Below are 19,391 nucleotides of genomic sequence, written 5' to 3'. Positions count from 1 at the left end.
AGAAGATGGCCGCGTTCGAGGAAGCGATCGATTGCAAGAGAGAGAGAGAGAGGCGGAATAACGCTAGTCGTGACACGCGCAAAAGATGGCAGAATCCAGCGCAGAAAAGATCAACAACTCGCGATGCCTTCAGAAAAGGGTTACAGGACAAGAAACCAACCGCCTGGCTCAAGTCAGACGACGAGCTCATCCCCTAACTCCCCGCAATTCCAGTGGAGCGACAAACGCAGCGATACCGAGTTGGTAGTTGACGAGCAGGCTTATCACTGCACTTATCAGCTCGTGACGTGCGTGGTCTGTGCGTCTGGAGCGGAAAATCTCGATCGGGATGCTGGTCGCGCGCCTAACGCAGCTGCAGCCTCGTTTCCGTTTTCTCGTTTCGGCGAATGAGGATTTTGGGTTTCTGCAACTTGCCATTGGAAGCCGAGAGGAGATTCAAAATCAGTCACCATGCTTTGCGGAAGTAAGTGAAGCCCTAGGAGGCATTCTAGGTCTCTTACCCTGCTGTGCATCTCACTAACGCAGCTCTACTAGTCTCCGGAGAAGCTCCTCAAGAGCCTGTCGCGTCCAAGAAGTCGGGTAAGTAATAGATGCAGAACTACATGTAGCCATGTGGCATGGAGTTGAGTTGACTGATTTGTTTGTTTCTAGGAATCGTCTACGAGAAGCGGCTGATAGAACAGTACATCAACGAACATGGCTCAGAACCCAACGGCGAGGCCATCACCGTCGATGACTTGCTGCCCATCACTTCCTCTCGCATCCCACGCCCTCGCCCCCCTACTCTGACTTCGATCCCCGCGCTCCTTGCCACATTCCAAAACGAGTGGGATAACCTGGCGCTGGAAACATACAACCTGAGGGAGCAGCTGGCACGGACGAGAGAGGAGCTTGCGACGGCGCTATACCAGCATGATGCCGCCGTTCGCGTCATCGCCCGACTGACAAGAGAGAGGGATGAGGCCAGAGACTCGCTGAGCAAGGTCACCGTGACGGACGGTGCTGCCAACGGCGAGGGCATGGTTGTGGATAGCGTCGAAGCGCTGCCGGACGATCTGATAGCCCAGGTGGACCAGACACATCAGATGTCAGTTTCCCCTTCTCCCTTCATGCAGTCTCGCCATATGCTTACCTGTTATTTAGCTTGTCCAAGGGGCGCAAGAAGCGCTCTGTCCCCGAGGGATGGGTCTCTAGCGAAGAAGTATCATCGTTCGAAACTACGACAACAAATGACCTTTCTGTTCCAAAGGCTACCTCTCTCGATCTGGAGGGCAACTATGCTGTAGCAGCAGGACTGGACGGGGAGGCAGCCATCTACTCTGTTGAGGCCGACAACAAGGAAAGGACTGTGCCCGTCAATGAGCCCGTGACAGATACCCTCTGGGCTGGGTCAAAGGTCTTCTTTGCGACCAGCCAGGGCAACGTCAAGGTGTACGAGGCGGGCAACGAGGTTGGCACATTCTCCGAGCACGCTGGAGCTGCTAGCGGCTTGAGTATTCATCCTTCCGGCGACCTGCTCGCCTCTGTGGGCGCCGACAAGAGCATTGTATTCTACCACCTGGAGACAATGAAGCGAGTCAGCCGGGCATACGCCGATTCTGGTAAGTTTGGAATTCGTCAATATTGGCTGCCCCTGTGAACACTATTGACTAACGAGACTCGACAGCCTTGACAACATGCGCATTCCACCCCGACGGACATTTGTTTGCCGCAGGTACAGTCACTGGCGACATTAAGCTGTACATGACTACGACGCTCGAGCAGGCCGTTGTGTTCAAGCTGGGCGCCCCGATCCAGGCCCTCGTCTTCTCTGAGAATGGATTCATGCTGGCGGCCACGGCCAAGGGACAGACTAGCGTGACTATCTTCGACCTGCGCAAAGAAGGCGATGCCGCCGTTTCCAAGGTGCTCGAGACGGGAGGCTCAGTTCAGTCACTGGCCTGGGACTACACTGGCCAGTTCCTCGCCACCGGAGGAGCCACGGGCATTACGGTGCAGCAGTACACAAAGTCGAGCAAGAAGTGGAGCGAGCCTCTGCGGAATTCCGTCCCAGCGGTTGCGGTCAGATGGGGCGACTTGGGACAGAAGTTGGTTTCTCTCAACGGAGAGGGAGTCGTGAGCGTGCTGGGCGTCAAGAACTAGGCGACTGGCGCAGAGTGATTTGGGTCTGCTGATTCAAGCCAATGTTTTTGAATTTTACGGGGTTTTCTTTCTGCGTCTTCCTAATACTAAATATGCGCTGGGACTTTTGGGAAATCTGTTGCATGAGGTGGTTTAGATTGTGTCACAAGGGCTGTACATTGAGGAGAGGGTTCTCTCCAGTCTACTAGCAGAGGAGCAAAATACGATATCAGGCAGAAGGCATGCAGACCTGTTCTCTCCGTGCAATGAATGACAAGGTGACGACTTGTTGTTTACTACTTACGAATCCTGTGAGCTGCCTGCCTGCCTAACGGAGACACGGAGGCATGTCTGTTTTATACCTGATACACCCAAATTAGAGAGTTGCCAGGTAGGCAGCTAGCCCTCGAGATTGCGCTTGGCCTCAGAAAGACACGAGAATTGCATATAGCAATCAAGGCGCGAGTCATGGAGCTCTTGGGTGTGAATAAAAGTGCGATTCGCCCCAGCCGTCACTGCAAAGTGAGCCCAGCGTGAACAGTGCGTCATATCTCATATCGCCGAAAGTTGCCTCTTCTCTTCGATTTTTTTTTTCTCCCTCCCGCATTCCATTTGTCAGGTGCCGAAGGTAATCCGAACGAACATGGCACCGGCTCGTGTGATTTTTCACGCACTGTTTTAGAACGATAAACCAACTCTGTTTTCGCCTCGACAAACAAGAAAGGGTTAAAAAAAGCAAGGACGCTTGTCAGCAAACCGGGCGCTTAGAAGAAGCGAAGAAGCAAACAATATTGGCTCCCTTTCCACTCGAGATATCGCCACGTGAACCGCGGACCGATTCTAATTTAAAAATTAAAAGCTGCCAAAAACATAAATAAAAACAAAATCCCAGAAGGTTGCGCTTTTCCCCACAGGCTGAAAACGCTCTGTTCTAGGAGGGGTTGGTTTTATGTTATCTGAGCTTGTTGGGCTACAGGCGCCGTCATCGCTATATCGAGTCTTTGCCCTTGGCAGCACCTCGTCCGACTTTGGATTTTTGATCCGGCCAACACAACGCCACCCTTACGCAACGGTGAATTCCCTCCGCACACGCAATACAATTCGCTACAATACAACTGGAGGGAAAAAAGAACCGACCAGTCGCCGATTTTTCCGTTGCAGCGTTTCCTCTCTGCCGCCTCCGCCTCTCTCCCTCTATCTATCTTCTCCAACACCCAAAACATCGCACCCAAAATGTCGCGAGCCGGCGACGACGTGCTGGGGTCCAGCGACGACGACCTGGTCGAGGTCGAGGTCACCGAGACTCGCAGCATCTTTGACAACCTGCTGAACCCGCGAGGCGTCCCGCGGCGGCCAGAATTCAGCTTCCAGAACCAGAACCAACCAGCTGGCCAATCTCGCCGGCCTCAGCCTGCCGGGCCGTCAGCCTCATCACAACTGCGGCTGCGGCCCTCGCATCAGGCCTCCTCCTCTCGCCGTCACAGAACCCCCGCCGCTACAACAGGATCAGGATCAGGATCAGCCGTCATCGACCTCACCGAGGAGCCAGATTCACCCGTGGACCGACGAAGGACGCAGGCCGCCGGGCCTCAGGTAATGCTGCAGCAGGTGCCGCACAACAGCGCCGGGAGGCATCCGCGGAGGACGAATTCACAGCGCATCTCGCCGCCCCAGCTCTCGAGGAGCGACAGCACGTTTGTCGGCACCCCGAGCTTCATCGACCTGACGGCAGACTCGCCCGAGGACGACCAGCGATCAAACCGCGAGAGTTGGCGGACTCGCGCTCACCCGCGGCATCACCACCACCACCATCATCACCACACCCACGAACATCTCCGCCACCACGGCCGCGACCGCCTCATTTCGCTCGACTTAATTAACCACCAGCAACTCGAATCCGATTTTAGAGTCTTTGGTAGAACGCTGGCTGGCTTTCTGAGTGGCAGCTTCGGCAATCTCGGTCCTGAGCTGCAGACCATGTTTCCGAACCGCGAACCGACGCCCAAGCCGCCAATGGAGCCCGTGCCGCCCGCCAGGACGGGATTCACCCGCGATACCCGAGCCGACGACAAGACCGAGCAGATGGTGGTTGTATGTCCGGCCTGCAACGAAGAACTCGCCTATGACCCTACCGATACACCGTCCACGCCGTCAAAGAAGAGGAAGAGGGCACCTGGAGAGCACCATTTCTGGGCGCTAAAGAAGTGCGGTCACGTAAGTTGTTGTCGTTTGAACACCCGAGGTGTCATGAACCTTACTAACTGGGTGTGTTCTCCTATCAAACAGGTATATTGTGCCGAGTGCTTTGAAAACAGAAAACCGACAAAGACTGCCCCCGACGGAGTTGGTTTCCCAGGAGGCAAAACAACCCCCAACGATATTCGCTGTGCAGTAGATGGGTGCGAAACCAAAGTGGCTCTCAAGACCGAATGGGTCGGCATATTCCTTTGAGAAGAAAAACGCAAAGGGCGTTCTCTCGCAAGATGTAGGGCATTCTGTTCATATGGCCACATGTCCCATCTGGAAACCCGGTTTTGATCATCACAACGACACGGAAGGGGGAAACGGAGTAAATGGATTCTATCAACAATGAGCGAGAACACACACAACACACAGAAGCATCACATGTGCTTTCTTCGACTTTTTTTTGTCAGCACAGGGAACAAAGAGAAGCGGCGTTATAAAGGTCCAGGTTCAGGTACATAAGCGAAGGGGTGGGGGAAAGGGTTAGGGAAGGGAACCTGTCTTTTTGTCTTCTTCTTCTGCATTTTGCACAGTTCTTTTTTCGTTGGCGTTGAAGGGGGTTAAACAACACACGATTTTGGTAGAGAGAGCAAAACCACACACAACACAACACACACAATGTACGCTCAGGAACAAAGTGAGGGGGGGAGAAGGAGGGTCTTAGCAGGAAGTCATTTTCTTTCTTCCCCCTTTCTTCTTCTTCTTTTTTAATGAATGCGCATAGACGGTTTTTTTCTTTCTCTTTTCTTGGTGTTTCTTTTTGGGTTTCTTCTTTAAACTAGGCGGTGTTGGTGTTTTGATATAAGGATAAGGATAAGGAACATAAGAGAGGGAGATACCCATTGGGAAACTCTAGGTATAAGTAATAACTGTATATGGACTCTTGCCAAGGAGTCTTTTTGCTATATATAACGGGCGTCTTCTTATCGTATGTACGAGTATGTATGTGTATGCATGATTTTTGGGAAGTAAACAAGACAAAACAAAGTATGGGCGCGTGATATGGTCGAGGGATGATTTGGGTCTAGTTTCGTGGGATGGGGGATGGGGACTAGCTGGGGGAGTGCTTGGGGCTAATGCGGGTTGTGCATTTGAGTGTGTGAAGGAAGGATGAAGGATTGGGTTGGATTAGATGTGTGACGGAATAGGATTACCTGAGATGTTTGTATGTTCCATCGGTTGATGCTGGGATGAGGGTTGTTGTGATGGATTTGTGGTGTTGTGGGAGCTATGGAGGACTGAATCGATAGACGATAGATACATGAAATAAGGTAATGTATTGGTGAGACAAGCATTCGCTGAAATGATATTGAGGATGATACATCATAATAACGAAGGAGAAAAGTACGTTGCGCTTGAAGAGAGTAAACATCATCGCATTCAGCCTGTATTTCACAGTCGTCAACACAGACTAAATGGTACCAAATACATAAAAGGCTAATCTCAATAATTACAGAAAGAAAAAAAGAAGGAAACACAAATCCGCCACGCAATGCAATGCCATATCAATCAGTATGCCTCAAGTCCCTTTCGCCGTAAACCCTGCGTAAATCAACCCAGTCCGCCATATCCGTCCATGTACTTGCTATCCGCCGTCTATTCAGGGGGTATATCGTCTCGTCTCTCGTCTCTCGTAACAGTATTTGCAGTTGTATCGTCTGTCAATATATACATTATAGGGAAATCTCCGTCGCCAGCTCGTCCATCCAACTTCCACCGAATTCTGACTCTTGGGAAGCAATTAGGTGCTTAGCCTCGCTGATTCCAGGAGAAGTCGTGTTTTCTTTGGACATCGCTTTGAGTGTCTCGTGTCTTGTGTTTTGAGCCTTCGGAGGCTGCGGTTTAATTGCGACTTTAGCAGTGGTAGGGGGCGACTGCTTTCGTGGGATATTGCCAATAGGTGAAGGTCTCTTCGTCTCAGCCGTAGGTAGTGGCTTGGTAGTTGGTAGAGTGGAGTTGGCTCGTGTCGTGACGAGAGGAGTCCTCTGTACAGATGTATTTGCGGGAGTGCGGTTGGGGTTTGTTGTAAACCCCTTTCTCATCGAAAACTGCGGCGTTGTTGCAGCGGCTGGCCTTGTTTGTCGAGGGGGTTGCCCTCTCTCACGAGGCTCTGTCTTCGTGGGAGTGTAATTGGCAGCATTCGTTTTCGGTTTGCTGTCTGCCAGTCTCTTCTCTCGAGCACGACGCTCAGAGTCTCTCTTCTTGGCTTCTTCGAGTTCAAGGGCCTCTAATTGGAGGGCGCGCCTTCTCTGTTCTTCCTCTTGCTCTGCTGTTCGTCGGCTACGCAGTAAGGCCACAGCCAATCTCTCATTGGATCCAGACGCAGTAAAAAAGGGCTTGGGTGGTTCGGGTGATGAAGATGCTGTATCTGGGGGTGGTAAGTCTTTCTCCGCGACAGGGCTCGGAGCCTTAGCTCGAGGTATCGAGCATGATTTCAAGGATTGGGGAATGAATGTAGTTTCTTCTTCTTCCAACTCTGCTGCCTGCTGCGAAGATGTAGGGAAGAAATCATCCATGTTAAAGAGGATCTGCTGGGTGCTGAGAGGAGGCGCCTGTGGCTTCATAGCGACGGGTGATGTAGGGGAGCGTGAGCGCTGTGGAGGTGCGGGTATCGGCGGCGGCGGCATAAGACACGCTTGCTCGTCTCTTTTAGAGAGTGTCTCCTGAGAAATATTATTGAGGAGACCGGTAGCGAGTCCGAGATCCATCTCGTAGCCTGTTGCAGTGCGAGCCCGTTTCTGGGATCCTTGAGATACAAGTACCAGCGCGGGCTGTTTCGAAAGCTGTTTTTGAGAAATCAGGGCCACGTCCAGAGCCAGCATCTCCTGTTCCAAATCGTCCTCGTCATCAGATATCAAGTCAAACTCTGGAAGAGCTAGTGGTTTAAGGTTCTTGATTGTGATGGGAGATTCTGGTTTGTAGAGTGTGGTGTCATGGGGTGAAGGGGCCTTTTCCTGTTCCTCTGGTGTAGTCTCCGGGCATGTCGGGAGGTGATTCTCTGCGTTGGCAACACCAGATTTTGTAGCTACTTGGTTAAAGGACAGCTTGGACATCTCGTCGTCCGATATGATTTCGAAATCCTCCAGGAAGTTTTCTTCGGCAGTGCGCTCATTCTTTTCTGGCGTAGTATCAACCTTGGTCGTGGGTTCTTCGAGTGCGGGTAAAACTTCTTCCCTCTTCTCCTCTAGTTCCTCAAAGTCTTCTTCCTCGAAATCTTCTTCCACCCAGTCTTCTTTCTCGTAGTCTGCTTTCTCACAGTCTGCTTTCTCGCAGCCTTCTTCCTTTGGCTGTTCTTGGCTGCAGAGTCGCTTCGGGCTGGGAAGGTCACCTTCGTCCTCTTCTGGTTCCTCCGCTATAGGCAATACCGGGGTTATTGCAGCATTTTGACCTCTGCAATCTCTCTTGGTACCTGACCCCCTTCCTCTCACAAACCAAGCAATGGTGTCTTGGCTTGGCCGGACATTCACCAAAGGCAGGCCCTTCTTCTTCTTCTCCTCCCTCTCTGCCTGCTCCTTTGCGCGCTTCCTCTCCCTGAGCGTCTTCGCTTTCAATGCGGCTTTATCCTTCTCAAACTCCTTCCGGATGCGCTCCTGCTCGGCTCTCTCCTGTCTCAACTGTTCTGCTCTGGATACGCGCGGGACACGATTTGCTTCTTTGTAGGCCTTGCGGACTTGTTTAGATGTCATGGGGCGATTATTGACAGGGGTTCGCTCAGCCGGCCCTGCAGGCGGCACTATGGTAAAGGTTCGCTGAACCATCGTGGCGATTGCGACGGACTCAAGGAACGGAATCTCTTGGGGGCGTCTCCAAGCATTGCATGATGGCGTTGTTGTTTTGTTTTGATGTTGTCGCGGGGTAAGATTCACACGCAAATGCTACAGTACAGCGGGCGTGACAACTAACTGTAAACGCGAGACGGATACGCTGTCACGTGATGGCAATACGAGCAATGCCAGAGTCAGACATCAAACACGGGGCGGGTGTGCATTTGATGGTGAATTATTCTCTGCATGTTCATTTTCACGCTTCTGTTTACTTGTATTTAGCCTTGTTGGATTGTCTACCTATACCGAAAAAGCCTTGCGGAGGCTGAGTCTGCAGTTGATGTGGCGCCATGCAAGTGCGTACTCGTACATACATTGACCCCTGATTCAGCGGTTTAGCCCAACGCCCAGGCGGCAATAAAACCCCCAGCCGCCCAATACGACAATATTTAATCTGCAATTTATAAACATGCTTATACCGTAAAATTAGCTGTTCATTGTAACAATCCGCCTTGTCATAACTTTCAATAATGGACTCAATGGACTCGTTGCCATACGAACAGGCCATCATAGCCCAAACAAAAAACCATGCCTTCGTGAAAGCAGCGACAGATGGGGACCTCAGTGTCTTTGAGAAATTATCAGAGACGGAAAAAATTCATATCTTTAAAGATGAACGAGGCAGCACCCTATTATCCATAGCGGCCGAATACGGGCATAGGGAAATTGTCCAGCTCCTGCTTACAAAATACTCGGACAAGTTCGACATCAACGCAGAAAATAACCTTGGTTGTACCCCTCTATGGTACGCTGCGGACTCTGGGCACCAAGATGTAATAGAGACATTGCTGCAATATACCAGTACCAACGCCATCAAGCTCTTGTTTTATGGATCAGCAGTCAACGTGGCAGCCGCCAGGGGGCACAAGGGTATAGTAGAATTACTCCTTGGAAATAACGGCATTAGCTCAAGGAAAAGGAACGCATATGGTGAGACTGCCATCATACAAGCCGCAGAGTCTGGGAGCTCCACGACCGTGGAACATCTACTGGGGCGTGGTGACATTAATTTAAGTCCGGCTGCTTGTCATACGGCATTAATCGAAGCTACGATTGAGGGCCATATCAAAGCGGTAGAGCTACTGCTTCAAAGAAATGATATCGATATAAATGCAGTTGACCGGAAGAAAAGGAGCCTATTAATAGAAGCTGCACGACACGACCGAGCAGGTATCATGCAAAAGCTGCTTGCGAGGGACGATATCAATGTGAATATAAGGTCAAAGAAGCAGACAGCTCTGGAGGCCGCTTTAGAACATGGGCACCAGGATATAGTTAAGCTCCTGTTTGCGAAAAATGACCTGGACTTGACAAAATTTTCCGTTGATCAGTCTTTACGTCGGGCTTATAAGTTTTGCCACTTTGAACTCGTGCAAGTTTTACTGGCCTGGGCATGCAGTAAATTCCCTAGTCGAACTCCTTTATCGTGGTCTGCAGAGCATGGTCAAACAGATGTATTGAATGTTTTACTTTTGAGCGAGGATGGCGATACGAGCTTAATAGCAAACTCAAAGGATCCCGGTGGTCGGACACCGCTCTCACTAGCCGCAGAGAATGGCCACGTCAATACTGTGAGAATTCTAATCAAAAAGGATGCAGATGCAAATCTCCAAGATAGTGATGGCCGGACGCCGCTCTGGCAGGCCGTGGAGAATGGGCATGAGGGTGTTGTAGAGGTACTCACGCCAGACGACACTACCACATTACTTCTCCTGACGCAACAAGGAAAACAAGCCGCTGCGATAAAGTTGATGCCGCACGAAGGTCTCAGACTTGACCAGAAAGATGGACAAGGCCGAACTGCTTTGCATCTGGCGGCGCTGTTGGGGCACAATGACATCGCAAGACATCTTCTATTGCTACAAAACGCCGAGAAAATAATCAACTGCAAAGATCATACTGGAGAAACACCGCTTCGATTAGCCATCAGAGGAAAGCATAAGATCATTGTTCAAGAGTTGCTCAATCATAAAGCAGATTCCAAAGATATCGAGGCGAAGGAGTGGCGTGAGGCATATAACAAACCAGAATACGATACCATTTTGTTGTCCAAAAAAAGAGAGGGAGAGCAAAATCTTGATTTTCCCGCAACAATTTTGTCCCGCGAAGAACTATCAAAGACTTCTACTACATTCACAAGTCGACTCTAGTAAGTGGTTTCTTTGTCAAACTATCAAATATTTCTCAAATATAGAGGTCTCTAACACTTCCAAGCTTGTTAACAGACGACTTGACAAATCCAGTTTGGTCAAGAGCACCGATTTCCGCATTTGAACGAAATATAGAACCAAACAGATTGCAAAAGAGAATTCTCAGTTTGAAAAACGACACCTGTGATATCTGTGTTTCTTTGCAGCTATCCTTACATTCAAACCCAGATGACCAGCTGCGTTTTGGCGACAAGAAGATAAGTAGGGTAATGTGGAGAATGATGCAACCAAAAGAACCTGAGAGCCGGTGGACCCCAATAGTTTACTTTAGTACGTTGCCATATGGCTGGATTCCGGATGATGACCTATATCTATTTCGACAATTCATTGGCCATCTTAAAAAGCCATGGTTAAACTTTTGCAAAAGTTTTGAAACTCACTTATCTGAAAGGGTATGCTCTATTTCTCCTACAATGCCGCGTTCTAGTTTCGTTTTCTTTGGCTGACTTCTATAGCGAGTTAAACAACTGAACTCTATGGGAGACAAGCTAGAAATGATAAATCTCCTCGCAAAGGATGCCCAGCAGTTGGCCAAACTCCGCAGTATTTTGGCGAGCCAAACATCCGATGCTGAGGAGTTCTTAAAAGACTATTGCCTACGCTTTCACAGAGAACAAGCCCTACAAGAGACAATGCGCTTCTTAAAGGACGAATTCCAAGTTGAAATAACCCAGAGATTCGAAAATTTGGATCAATCAGTGAGAGATCTACTCCAGTTCGTGAGTGAAGCCACATATCTTGGCGATGAAGAACTTTTACTAAGCTAATGTAGGAATTTGCGTGGGTTACGATTCGCGAGACAAGAATCGCAAATAAAGTAGGACAAAACGTTATGCTCCTTACGTACGTGAGCATTTTCTACCTCCCATTGGGGTTCTGCGCTGTAAGTCATCTAGTTTCCCTGATATCAGTAAATATATGCATCCAATATTTATTAATACACTACTGCAAGGCACTTTGGGCAATCCCGAACATAACGGATAATAGTACACGGACGCCATTCATTTTGACGGCGACCGTTGTTTCTTTGGTTACTTTGCTCATCACTTTCAACATGGAGAAACTTGCTACTATAAAACAAAAAGGATATGAATATATTAGGGATTATATGGAATCCACATGGAAAAACAAGGAAGGCAAACAATACCCCGGTCTCCCATAGGACTTGCATCACCGCCGTGATCCGACTCATGCGAGGTTTCTGGGGATCGACGTTTAAAAGAAGCCTGAAAACGACGGCTGCGTTGTAATTAGCTTACAATATTGCACGCGATATAATTGATGTCTTTGTCAGACCTTCTTGTTCTGCAGGTGGTTAAAAGATCTGGCACAGTAGATGAAGGATCCTTTCAAGTTAATATTATACCAGTGGTGTGTGAAATGCACAAGGCTGTATGTAGACCCATCCTCAGCCACCTAATGCTCCCTACTTGGGTACCTGAGATTGTCCCAGCCCAGAGTCTTAGGCAGCAACACATCAATGTTTCTAAAAGGATGGCCTCACCAGCGTATGTACATGTATCTACGAACACTTCTAGTTGGATAGATTTGGGTCTTCTCAACACAGCCTCCCCAGCACCAAAGTGGCCTCGGGGATTGCTGATCAGTGCTGTGGTCATTGGTTAATATTACGAGCACTGAGTGAAAGCCTGATTAAGAGCCTTGCCAAAAAAAAAAAAAAAAAAAAAAAAAAAAAAAAAAAAAAACCATTGCAGAGGTACAAAAACCATTACTAGAGCCCCTACCAACAATTTGTACCACTACTATTACATGGTACCTATCCAAAAAGTTGGCCCTCACCGAAAGCTCCTCCGGTGTCCAATGGTAATGCCAATATGTATTTTAGGCTTCCATTAGGCATGAGCCTGATTTCCGATATATATTAGACTGCATGTATATATGGATGACAAACTTGAAAGGAGTAATCTCATTTCTTTCCCACTGACGTGCTATTAAGACTCTTCGCGAAGCTGTTCCTAAGGTAACCGGAGCATCTAATGATCTGGATAGTGCCTAGCCGAGAATTCTGGACGCTGAGCTACTGGAATAGCCAGACTGCGTGCTCGGATACTGAGCCCGCTAGGAGAAAGCGCAGCGATATCACGCTGATCTCTTAGATAAATTACCGGGCACGGTTTCGCATCTGTTTTTGCATTATTCAGGATGGATTCCACTTCGGACCATCATTGAGTTCCCCCCCCCCCCCCCCCCAACCGATTTGTCTCATTGCGTCAAGGTTACAACAGTCGCAGCTGAGCCGATGGCACATGCCTCTCCGGCCGCCACTGGAGGCTCCCGTTCCTCGGAGTCATCACACCCCGAGAGGATGAAACGGTTGCAGCGCCGGACAAGGAATTTCACGGAAACTGATATCAAAGACTTTGCGGCGTTTCTTGAACAAGGAATGGCTGAATCTATTGGACTTGTCCTTGTGTAGGAGCGGATTTTCATGCCCCATACACAGAGCATGTCGAAGCTGATAGCATATCATAGATTCATCGAAAACTGGCAAAGGTGGGCAGTTGAATCGCTCATTGATGCCTTTCCAAGCTTCCCTGTGCAGCTCCTGTACGGAGTAAATGGAGAGTTAAGCCACACCATGCTCCCAGCGTTCGACAATGATAACATGAGTAATCTCCTGCTCTTAAGTAATTAATAGGCCAAGGAGAGCTCACATATTACTACACCAGAACTATGTTATATCACGGATAACATTGACGTTACGGATACTCCCGAACGAGTGTATTCGCGAGGATCTATGCGACTAGGTCTATGGGAGGCTCAACGTATGCCGGTACGTCTGCCCTCATAAGAAGTCTTGAGATAACCTAATTAGAGCAGAAATTAACAGGAGAACTAGGTAGCAGCATGGGTAAAAGGACTGGAAGCTTTCCCCCAATTCCCGCAGCGAGCTGTAACCGTGGTATTCGAACGGCCTCCGATCATCTCCGTTTCCGATAGGTTGTTTGGGCATTATGATGCGGTTGACCTACGTAGGTGGAAGAGGCTTAAAGAATGCCCATACTGGATCTACTTCGATTCTTTTTTCGTTTTTACCAATTGGGATGGCACACTGGAGGTTGTGAGATTTCATCTCGAGAGTAAGGAACGGGTACATTGACAATGATGGCTTGCTGATACCGAAATCTTTGACTGATGTGGAATATTTCAGGACATGTTCAGCCTCGGTTCCCAATCGCCCATTTTTCATCAAACTCGAGAGCTCCATCGGGATGCTTCTACAACTCTCGCCCTACAGGAATATATAAGGATGCACCGAGAATCTTTGAACAGTTTTCTTCTGGGCCTTGGTAGAATGCCATCATCCGCATCCTTGCAATTAATGCAACGTCGGCTAGAGGATGTCGCGGAGCTGCTCGAATTTTATCAATCAACATGTGTTACGGTCTTGGAGCAGCAGCGGAATCTACTTAACATGGTGAGATGAGAAACTTGATTCCAAGGTCAGGAGGGGCTAATGAGTGTTTCTATAGACGTTCAATCTCGAGACAATAGGCCAAAGTCAGACAGTAATGCGTCTAAACGCGCTTGCTTTTGTATTTCTTCCTCTTTCATTTATTGCTGTATGTTCTGGCCATCAATGAATCACACCTAAGTCGCGTATGAACTAAAAGAAAGGTGGACGTAGAGCATATTCGGCATGACAACGATAACTACACCAGCTGTATGGTATATTCCGGTGGCTTTATCAACCCTCATCGCAACAGTCGGGGCTGTATTCATCATCCATCGCGTTACAGATTATCTACAGTCTCGTAAGCTTAGAAGGAAACAAAAAGACCAATCAGGCAGCCACAGTGAGACAGATTGGAACATTCCGCGGTCCTGGTTGACGAAGATCACCAACGCTGGGTGTAGTGGAGGCACAGCTAGCAATACGGCATCTCTAAACGAAGCTCTAAGCTCATCGATTGGGCCTCTGAGTAAAGAGCGACCTAAACACTCTATACAAATTATCGATGGACATTCTCTAAGCCAACAGCAACCTGACGCCTCCACGCACATTCTCGACAGACAGTCTCCAGATCAACAGCTATCTAAACCACCCACAGGTGTTGTCAATAGACAGTCTCAAGATCAACAGCAATCTGAAAACCCCACAGTCATTCTCGATAGACAGTTTCCAGGTGAATGGCTAGCCCGCGGAGGAATTCTTGATAGACAGTCTTCAGGTCAACAGCAATCTGAACCCTCCACAGACGTTCTGAATGAGCCCTCTCCAGGTCAACAACAACCATCCACAGGTATTGTCGATAGACAGTCTCCATATCAACAGAAACCTATAACCTCCACAGACGTTGTCGATGGACGCTTCGCGGTGACTTTCAATTCTTCCATTTTTACCAGTGACGTGGCCTTTAGCCAAAGTCCTAGTAAGAATAAGATCTTACGTGCAATGGACATGGAACCAGAATTTCCATCAGGAGTGGCATATGTTTACCGAGTAAATGGGGTCGCAAGGGTGGATAGAGATTGACTAACCGCGGATAAATATGGCGGAGTGGCGACGGAAGCATATATAATATCATCTAGATCTATAAAGACCCATCTATATAATTGTTAACTGTCAAACAAAACACAAAACCTGTAACGACATATAACAATTATATCAATATTAAACAAAATTAATCTCCAAAAAAACGACAAAGAGAGAGGCGACAAATGCCTAATTCCACACAGATTTCACTTCATAAATCACTACTCTTATTTTTTCTGAGAAAACTCAGTTTTGTATTTGCGAGACTAAGCAGAGAAGCATATTTTTATGCATATACGACAATTACTTTACCTGTCCAGAGGCTCAACAGTAGGATCCCAAGCACAAGGGCTATACTCCGTCGTCGTCAAATCCTTAACCTCATCCTTCGTCAACTCAAAGTCATATATATCCGCATTCTCCGCGATACGGCTAGGCGTAACACTCTTAATCAGAGGAACAAGCCCCTTCTGCAAACTCCACCGCAGCAAAACCTGCGCCTCCGTCTTGCCGTACTTCTTACCCACGGCACTAACCTTGGGATCGCCAAACCGCTCGCCACGAACAATCGGGCAGTACGCCTGGACGGCAATGTTCCTCGCGTGGCACCACTGCACAATGTCGTCTCTAGGAAGCCAGGGGTGAATCTCCCACTGACCGACGGAAATAACACCGCCCTTGCCTGCTCCACCGCGCTCAGATTCGAGTTCCTTGATGTACTCCTCCAGCTCGTTCAAGTGGTGCACGCCATAGTTGGAAATACCAATGGAGCGAACCTTGCCTGCCTCAACAGACTCGACGAGGGCCTTCCAAGCGCCCTTTCGGTTCTCAACACCACCGTAGGGAGAGTGAATCAGGACGAGATCAAGGTAGTCCAGCTTAGTCTCCTGGAGGGCAATGTCGACCAGATCGAGCGTATTCTGGTATCCGAGGGGCTTCTCGCGCACGGGGACTTTGGTGGTGAAGAAGACTTCTTCGCGGGGGACGCCGGAGGCGGGAATGCCTGCGGCGGAGGGGCCCTGGTTGTAGTATCCGGAAGCAGAGTCAATCTATTTCACGGATGAGCATCGAAAAGGTGAAAGATTTCAGTTCTGCGTCAAAAAGGCTGCACATACGTGTCTGTATCCTATTCTCAAAGCCTCCTTGCAGACTTCAGTAGCAACATCGGCAGCTCTATAATAGATGTCAATACGAATCACTCATTACAAAATGCACTATATCGATGAGTGACATACGTTCGGTAGACCTAAAAGCGCACTTGTAAGCACCATATCGGCAAGTTTACGGCAACCTGTTTAAAAGGGACACGCCATGTCTCGTATCAGTAAAACTTACTCCAAAACCCAGGAGAGGAATGGTATAGCCCGAGTTGAGCTTGACAACCGACTGCAACGTGAGTTTCTGCGCCATTGCTGCTGATTTCGTCTCGAATCTTTGTTAAAAAGAGTTTACAAGTTTACAAGTTGAAAAAAAGACTCAAATGAGAAACAGCAAGAGTGCTTATAAACAATTTCCATTGCATGATGTCAACCACGCTATTGAGGGGTCACCGAATCGATGAGGGGCAACTTCATTAGTTCCCACATCTTGAGAGTCCCACAGTGCTGCACATAACGCCCGGAGTTTGTGGCATCTTTTCTCCCTTTTTGGGTGAATGCATGATTAATCGTTGACATTAACGCCGAAGCGGGAGAACGGCCAAACTTGCCTGCCGACTGCATTGATTCCATGCATGAACAGGTGGCATTGGGAGGGCCATCTATCTGTCTATATCTGGAAAATGGAGGAGACCAGACTGTTGACTCAGAGCTCAGTCATCATCGGCAAAAAGGCTCACATCATGAACAAAACTCTCTCTTGTTTCTCTTTTTACACTTGTATTTGTCCAATCTCATCTAGATAACGCTATCTAACATGTCTATATCGTCCTCGTAATTCCGTCTATCTGGCGTCGCCTCTGCTGCCTGTTCCTCCTCGTCTTCGTCAAGGTCATGCATGGGATAGTTCAATATGGCCGCAATGTCCCCCAGCATCTTGAGGCGCTGTCCGCTTTCGTGATCGCTACTTAATATCCGTGCCTCGCCACCGTCCAGTTTGACCTTGTCCACCAGCGCAACGTACTTTTTTCGTGTCGCCAGGTCTTGACTTCTGAAGAGAGAGTTGTTGATTAATAGCACTCCTCCTCCTGGCCCGACTGCGCCATCAGCAATGGCCTTTTCTACGGCTCTGCTGCCGTACCATGCGCGTCCATCGTCGAGCTTGAGCAGATCGAAAAAGTTGTCCATGTACTGCGCCTCCTTTGCGTAATTCATATCCTTCATCTTGGCCAGGACCTCGGGGCTCTTGAGCACCTCGTTTAAGCTGTGCACATGTCCCGAGTTGGCGTGTATTATCGTCGCTTGTCTTGACACGGCTGTAAGCACCTTGTCTGACTTGTCGCGGCCCTGTTTCGCAATGTACTCCTTGAAATCTGTCGCAACGAAGCCGGGGCTCGCCAGTAATAGAGGTCTTGACTCGGAAAAGTCGACTGCTCTGAGTAATGATGATAATGTCTTGTCAAAGAATCTTCGCATGCCTGCGTCCTGATCCGAGGCCGTATCGCGCTTCTTGGGCACCACGCTCTCCACTCGGGTCTTGAGGACGGTTCGGAACTGTGTGATGAGGCAGATGTTGGCGAGGCCTTCTTGCATCACCACCGCGGCCATGGCGCCGTTCTTGTCGTCTGATAGAGCTTGCGCAAGAGTGGCCTTTGCGACGCTATCCCAGCCGTCGGGCTTGACCACGGTAAATGATCTGTTGATCTCGATATCGAGTGTGTGATGGGCGCCCATGGCCACATGGTCGTTTTCGGCGGCGACAACACCAGAGACGCGGAGGGAGGAGACGGCGGGATCGAAAAAGGTCGACTTGACTCGTATGGCGAGATTCGTGTGGACTCGCTCGGCGGCTGGCACGCCGGTGCCCGGGTTGATGTTGACGACTTTTCGCACGGCATGCGCATGGACGAGGTCGCCAGGGACTATCAGGTTGTATGCGTGCCACTGCGGGTAGATGCGCTGTTAGCTGCTGCTGTTCATGTCGTGACAGCTTCAAACGCAAATGAACTGGCGGGGCGGATGACGATGCGACTCACCATGTCCTCTGGATCCTCTGGCAGGAGCGAGACCTGCTCGTCCTCAAACTCTTTGGGAATGTGTCGCGAAACGAGCTTCATGGTGAATCTGCGATCAAAGACGGGCTATGGCTCGGTTCAGTTGATCCAGAAGCAGATTCGATATAATGTGAGGGAGTGTTTTTGTTTTGAAGATGACTGTGACATGGGACAAGCCAATGTTAAGAGGCAAAGATTCAAGGTTCTTATCGCGCTGATAAGCTTCAGTGGCGCTGCGTAGCTGCCTACAGGCACATATCCAAAGTACTCCACTAATGACGTTGACTTTACAGGGCTGTAATATATTTTCCAGGTTATCAATAGCAACATTCTAGCATTGAATCCTCGTGCCTGAAGAAGAACACCCCCCCCCCCCCCCCCTTTTTTTTTTTAAGAGAATGTAGCTTGTTACAAAAGGTGCAGTTGTGCTGCGGCGCCATGGAGAACCTTGATGTAAATTGGGACCGACATCTGCAAACACATGCATCTGTAGCAAGAGACAGGCAGGAACTACATATACGTGATAGGTATCTATTCATGCTGCACGGAGTAATAATCAACAATTTGTGCACGCTCTTCGTACCGTCGCATTTTCGATTGTTTAATATGCCGCAATCAGCAGACTAGCATTAGTTTGTCTAATATAAAAAATAATCACTTTGCCAAAAATGCCTTGCGCTGCATTGTAAGCCTATAGCACTTCATGCGTCCTGAGATACCTGGTATGGGACATTAGTCAATGCCTTCAATGTTACCTTGGTACCTAGACCATACCACAGCACACATGCTCGTCTCATAATACAATTGCCATGGGATGTATTAGCAACAAAATCCTCGTAATCACAAAGGGACCCATATAATTTATACAGAATGCAGGATTTCTGACTTACTACTGTATGAATTAATAGAAGCAACTTTATGAAGTATTTCTCCCACCTTGATATAGGTAGTGGAGATTAAGAGTGGCTCCGTGTGTCTTATCACTTCGATAGCATCTGTGTCGAAGACTTCCCTTGATGCAGACATTCGTGTAAACGATTTGTGAAAAATGTGACGATAGTGAATTATACATGGAAGCGAGAGGGAAGATCTGCCTATAGGAATTGCAGGATAATCATCATTAGTGTGATTATGCGTGAATGCCCAAGGCTGCCTAATATTTTACAGAAAATGAGGCTGGTTAATGTGACGCTGCACACCTTCTTTCTTCATACTTTGCCGCTTTTTTGTAGCTCACTGTCATTTACATCTCTATTTACAGATCCAATCGAGGTTTCCCATAGACAGAAACAGCGTATATTGCTCGTATCACACCCAAGGGACAAAATAGATATACCTAGGAG

At 48.7% G+C, this 19,391-nt stretch overlaps 6 protein-coding genes across 6 annotated transcripts; 3 read left to right on the top strand and 3 right to left on the bottom strand.

The window, feature by feature from the left end:
- Nucleotides 1-450: 450 nt before the first annotated feature.
- Nucleotides 451-2,142, top strand: T069G_11363 (prp19/Pso4-like domain-containing protein; the record flags this gene model as incomplete). The annotated part of the gene is made up of 5 exons (XM_056178568.1): nucleotides 451-463; nucleotides 535-579; nucleotides 652-1,087; nucleotides 1,144-1,601; nucleotides 1,667-2,142. The coding sequence occupies 5 exons, from the start codon at nucleotides 451-453 to the stop codon at nucleotides 2,140-2,142; spliced, it is 1,428 nt and encodes a 475-aa protein (XP_056023442.1).
- Nucleotides 2,143-3,354: 1,212 nt separating this feature from the next.
- On the top strand, nucleotides 3,355-4,572 carry T069G_11362 (uncharacterized protein; the record flags this gene model as incomplete). Its single annotated transcript, XM_056178567.1, has 2 exons — nucleotides 3,355-4,335; nucleotides 4,408-4,572. 2 exons carry the CDS (start codon nucleotides 3,355-3,357, stop codon nucleotides 4,570-4,572), a joined length of 1,146 nt encoding a protein of 381 aa, XP_056023441.1.
- Nucleotides 4,573-6,038: 1,466 nt separating this feature from the next.
- On the bottom strand, nucleotides 6,039-8,123 carry T069G_11361 (uncharacterized protein; the record flags this gene model as incomplete). The annotated part of the gene is made up of 1 exon (XM_056178566.1): nucleotides 6,039-8,123. The coding sequence occupies one exon, from the start codon at nucleotides 8,121-8,123 to the stop codon at nucleotides 6,039-6,041; it is 2,085 nt and encodes a 694-aa protein (XP_056023440.1).
- Nucleotides 8,124-9,364: 1,241 nt separating this feature from the next.
- Nucleotides 9,365-10,339, top strand: T069G_11360 (ankyrin repeats (3 copies) domain-containing protein; the record flags this gene model as incomplete). Its single annotated transcript, XM_056178565.1, has 1 exon — nucleotides 9,365-10,339. The coding sequence occupies one exon, from the start codon at nucleotides 9,365-9,367 to the stop codon at nucleotides 10,337-10,339; it is 975 nt and encodes a 324-aa protein (XP_056023439.1).
- Nucleotides 10,340-15,205: 4,866 nt separating this feature from the next.
- Nucleotides 15,206-16,307, bottom strand: T069G_11359 (aldo/keto reductase family domain-containing protein; the record flags this gene model as incomplete). Its single annotated transcript, XM_056178564.1, has 4 exons — nucleotides 15,206-15,946; nucleotides 16,013-16,070; nucleotides 16,133-16,143; nucleotides 16,233-16,307. 4 exons carry the CDS (start codon nucleotides 16,305-16,307, stop codon nucleotides 15,206-15,208), a joined length of 885 nt encoding a protein of 294 aa, XP_056023438.1.
- Nucleotides 16,308-16,792: 485 nt separating this feature from the next.
- T069G_11358 (eRF1 domain 1 domain-containing protein) lies at nucleotides 16,793-18,111 on the bottom strand (the record flags this gene model as incomplete). Its single annotated transcript, XM_056178563.1, has 2 exons — nucleotides 16,793-17,938; nucleotides 18,031-18,111. 2 exons carry the CDS (start codon nucleotides 18,109-18,111, stop codon nucleotides 16,793-16,795), a joined length of 1,227 nt encoding a protein of 408 aa, XP_056023437.1.
- Between the last annotated feature and the right edge of the window lie 1,280 nt (nucleotides 18,112-19,391).

Source organism: Trichoderma breve (genome assembly GCF_028502605.1).
Source record: "Trichoderma breve strain T069 chromosome 7 map unlocalized scaffold00008, whole genome shotgun sequence".
Lineage (NCBI taxonomy): Eukaryota > Fungi > Ascomycota > Sordariomycetes > Hypocreales > Hypocreaceae > Trichoderma > Trichoderma breve.
Note: the sequence above shows the minus strand (reverse complement) of the source record. Positions and strands in the feature narration are given on the sequence as shown.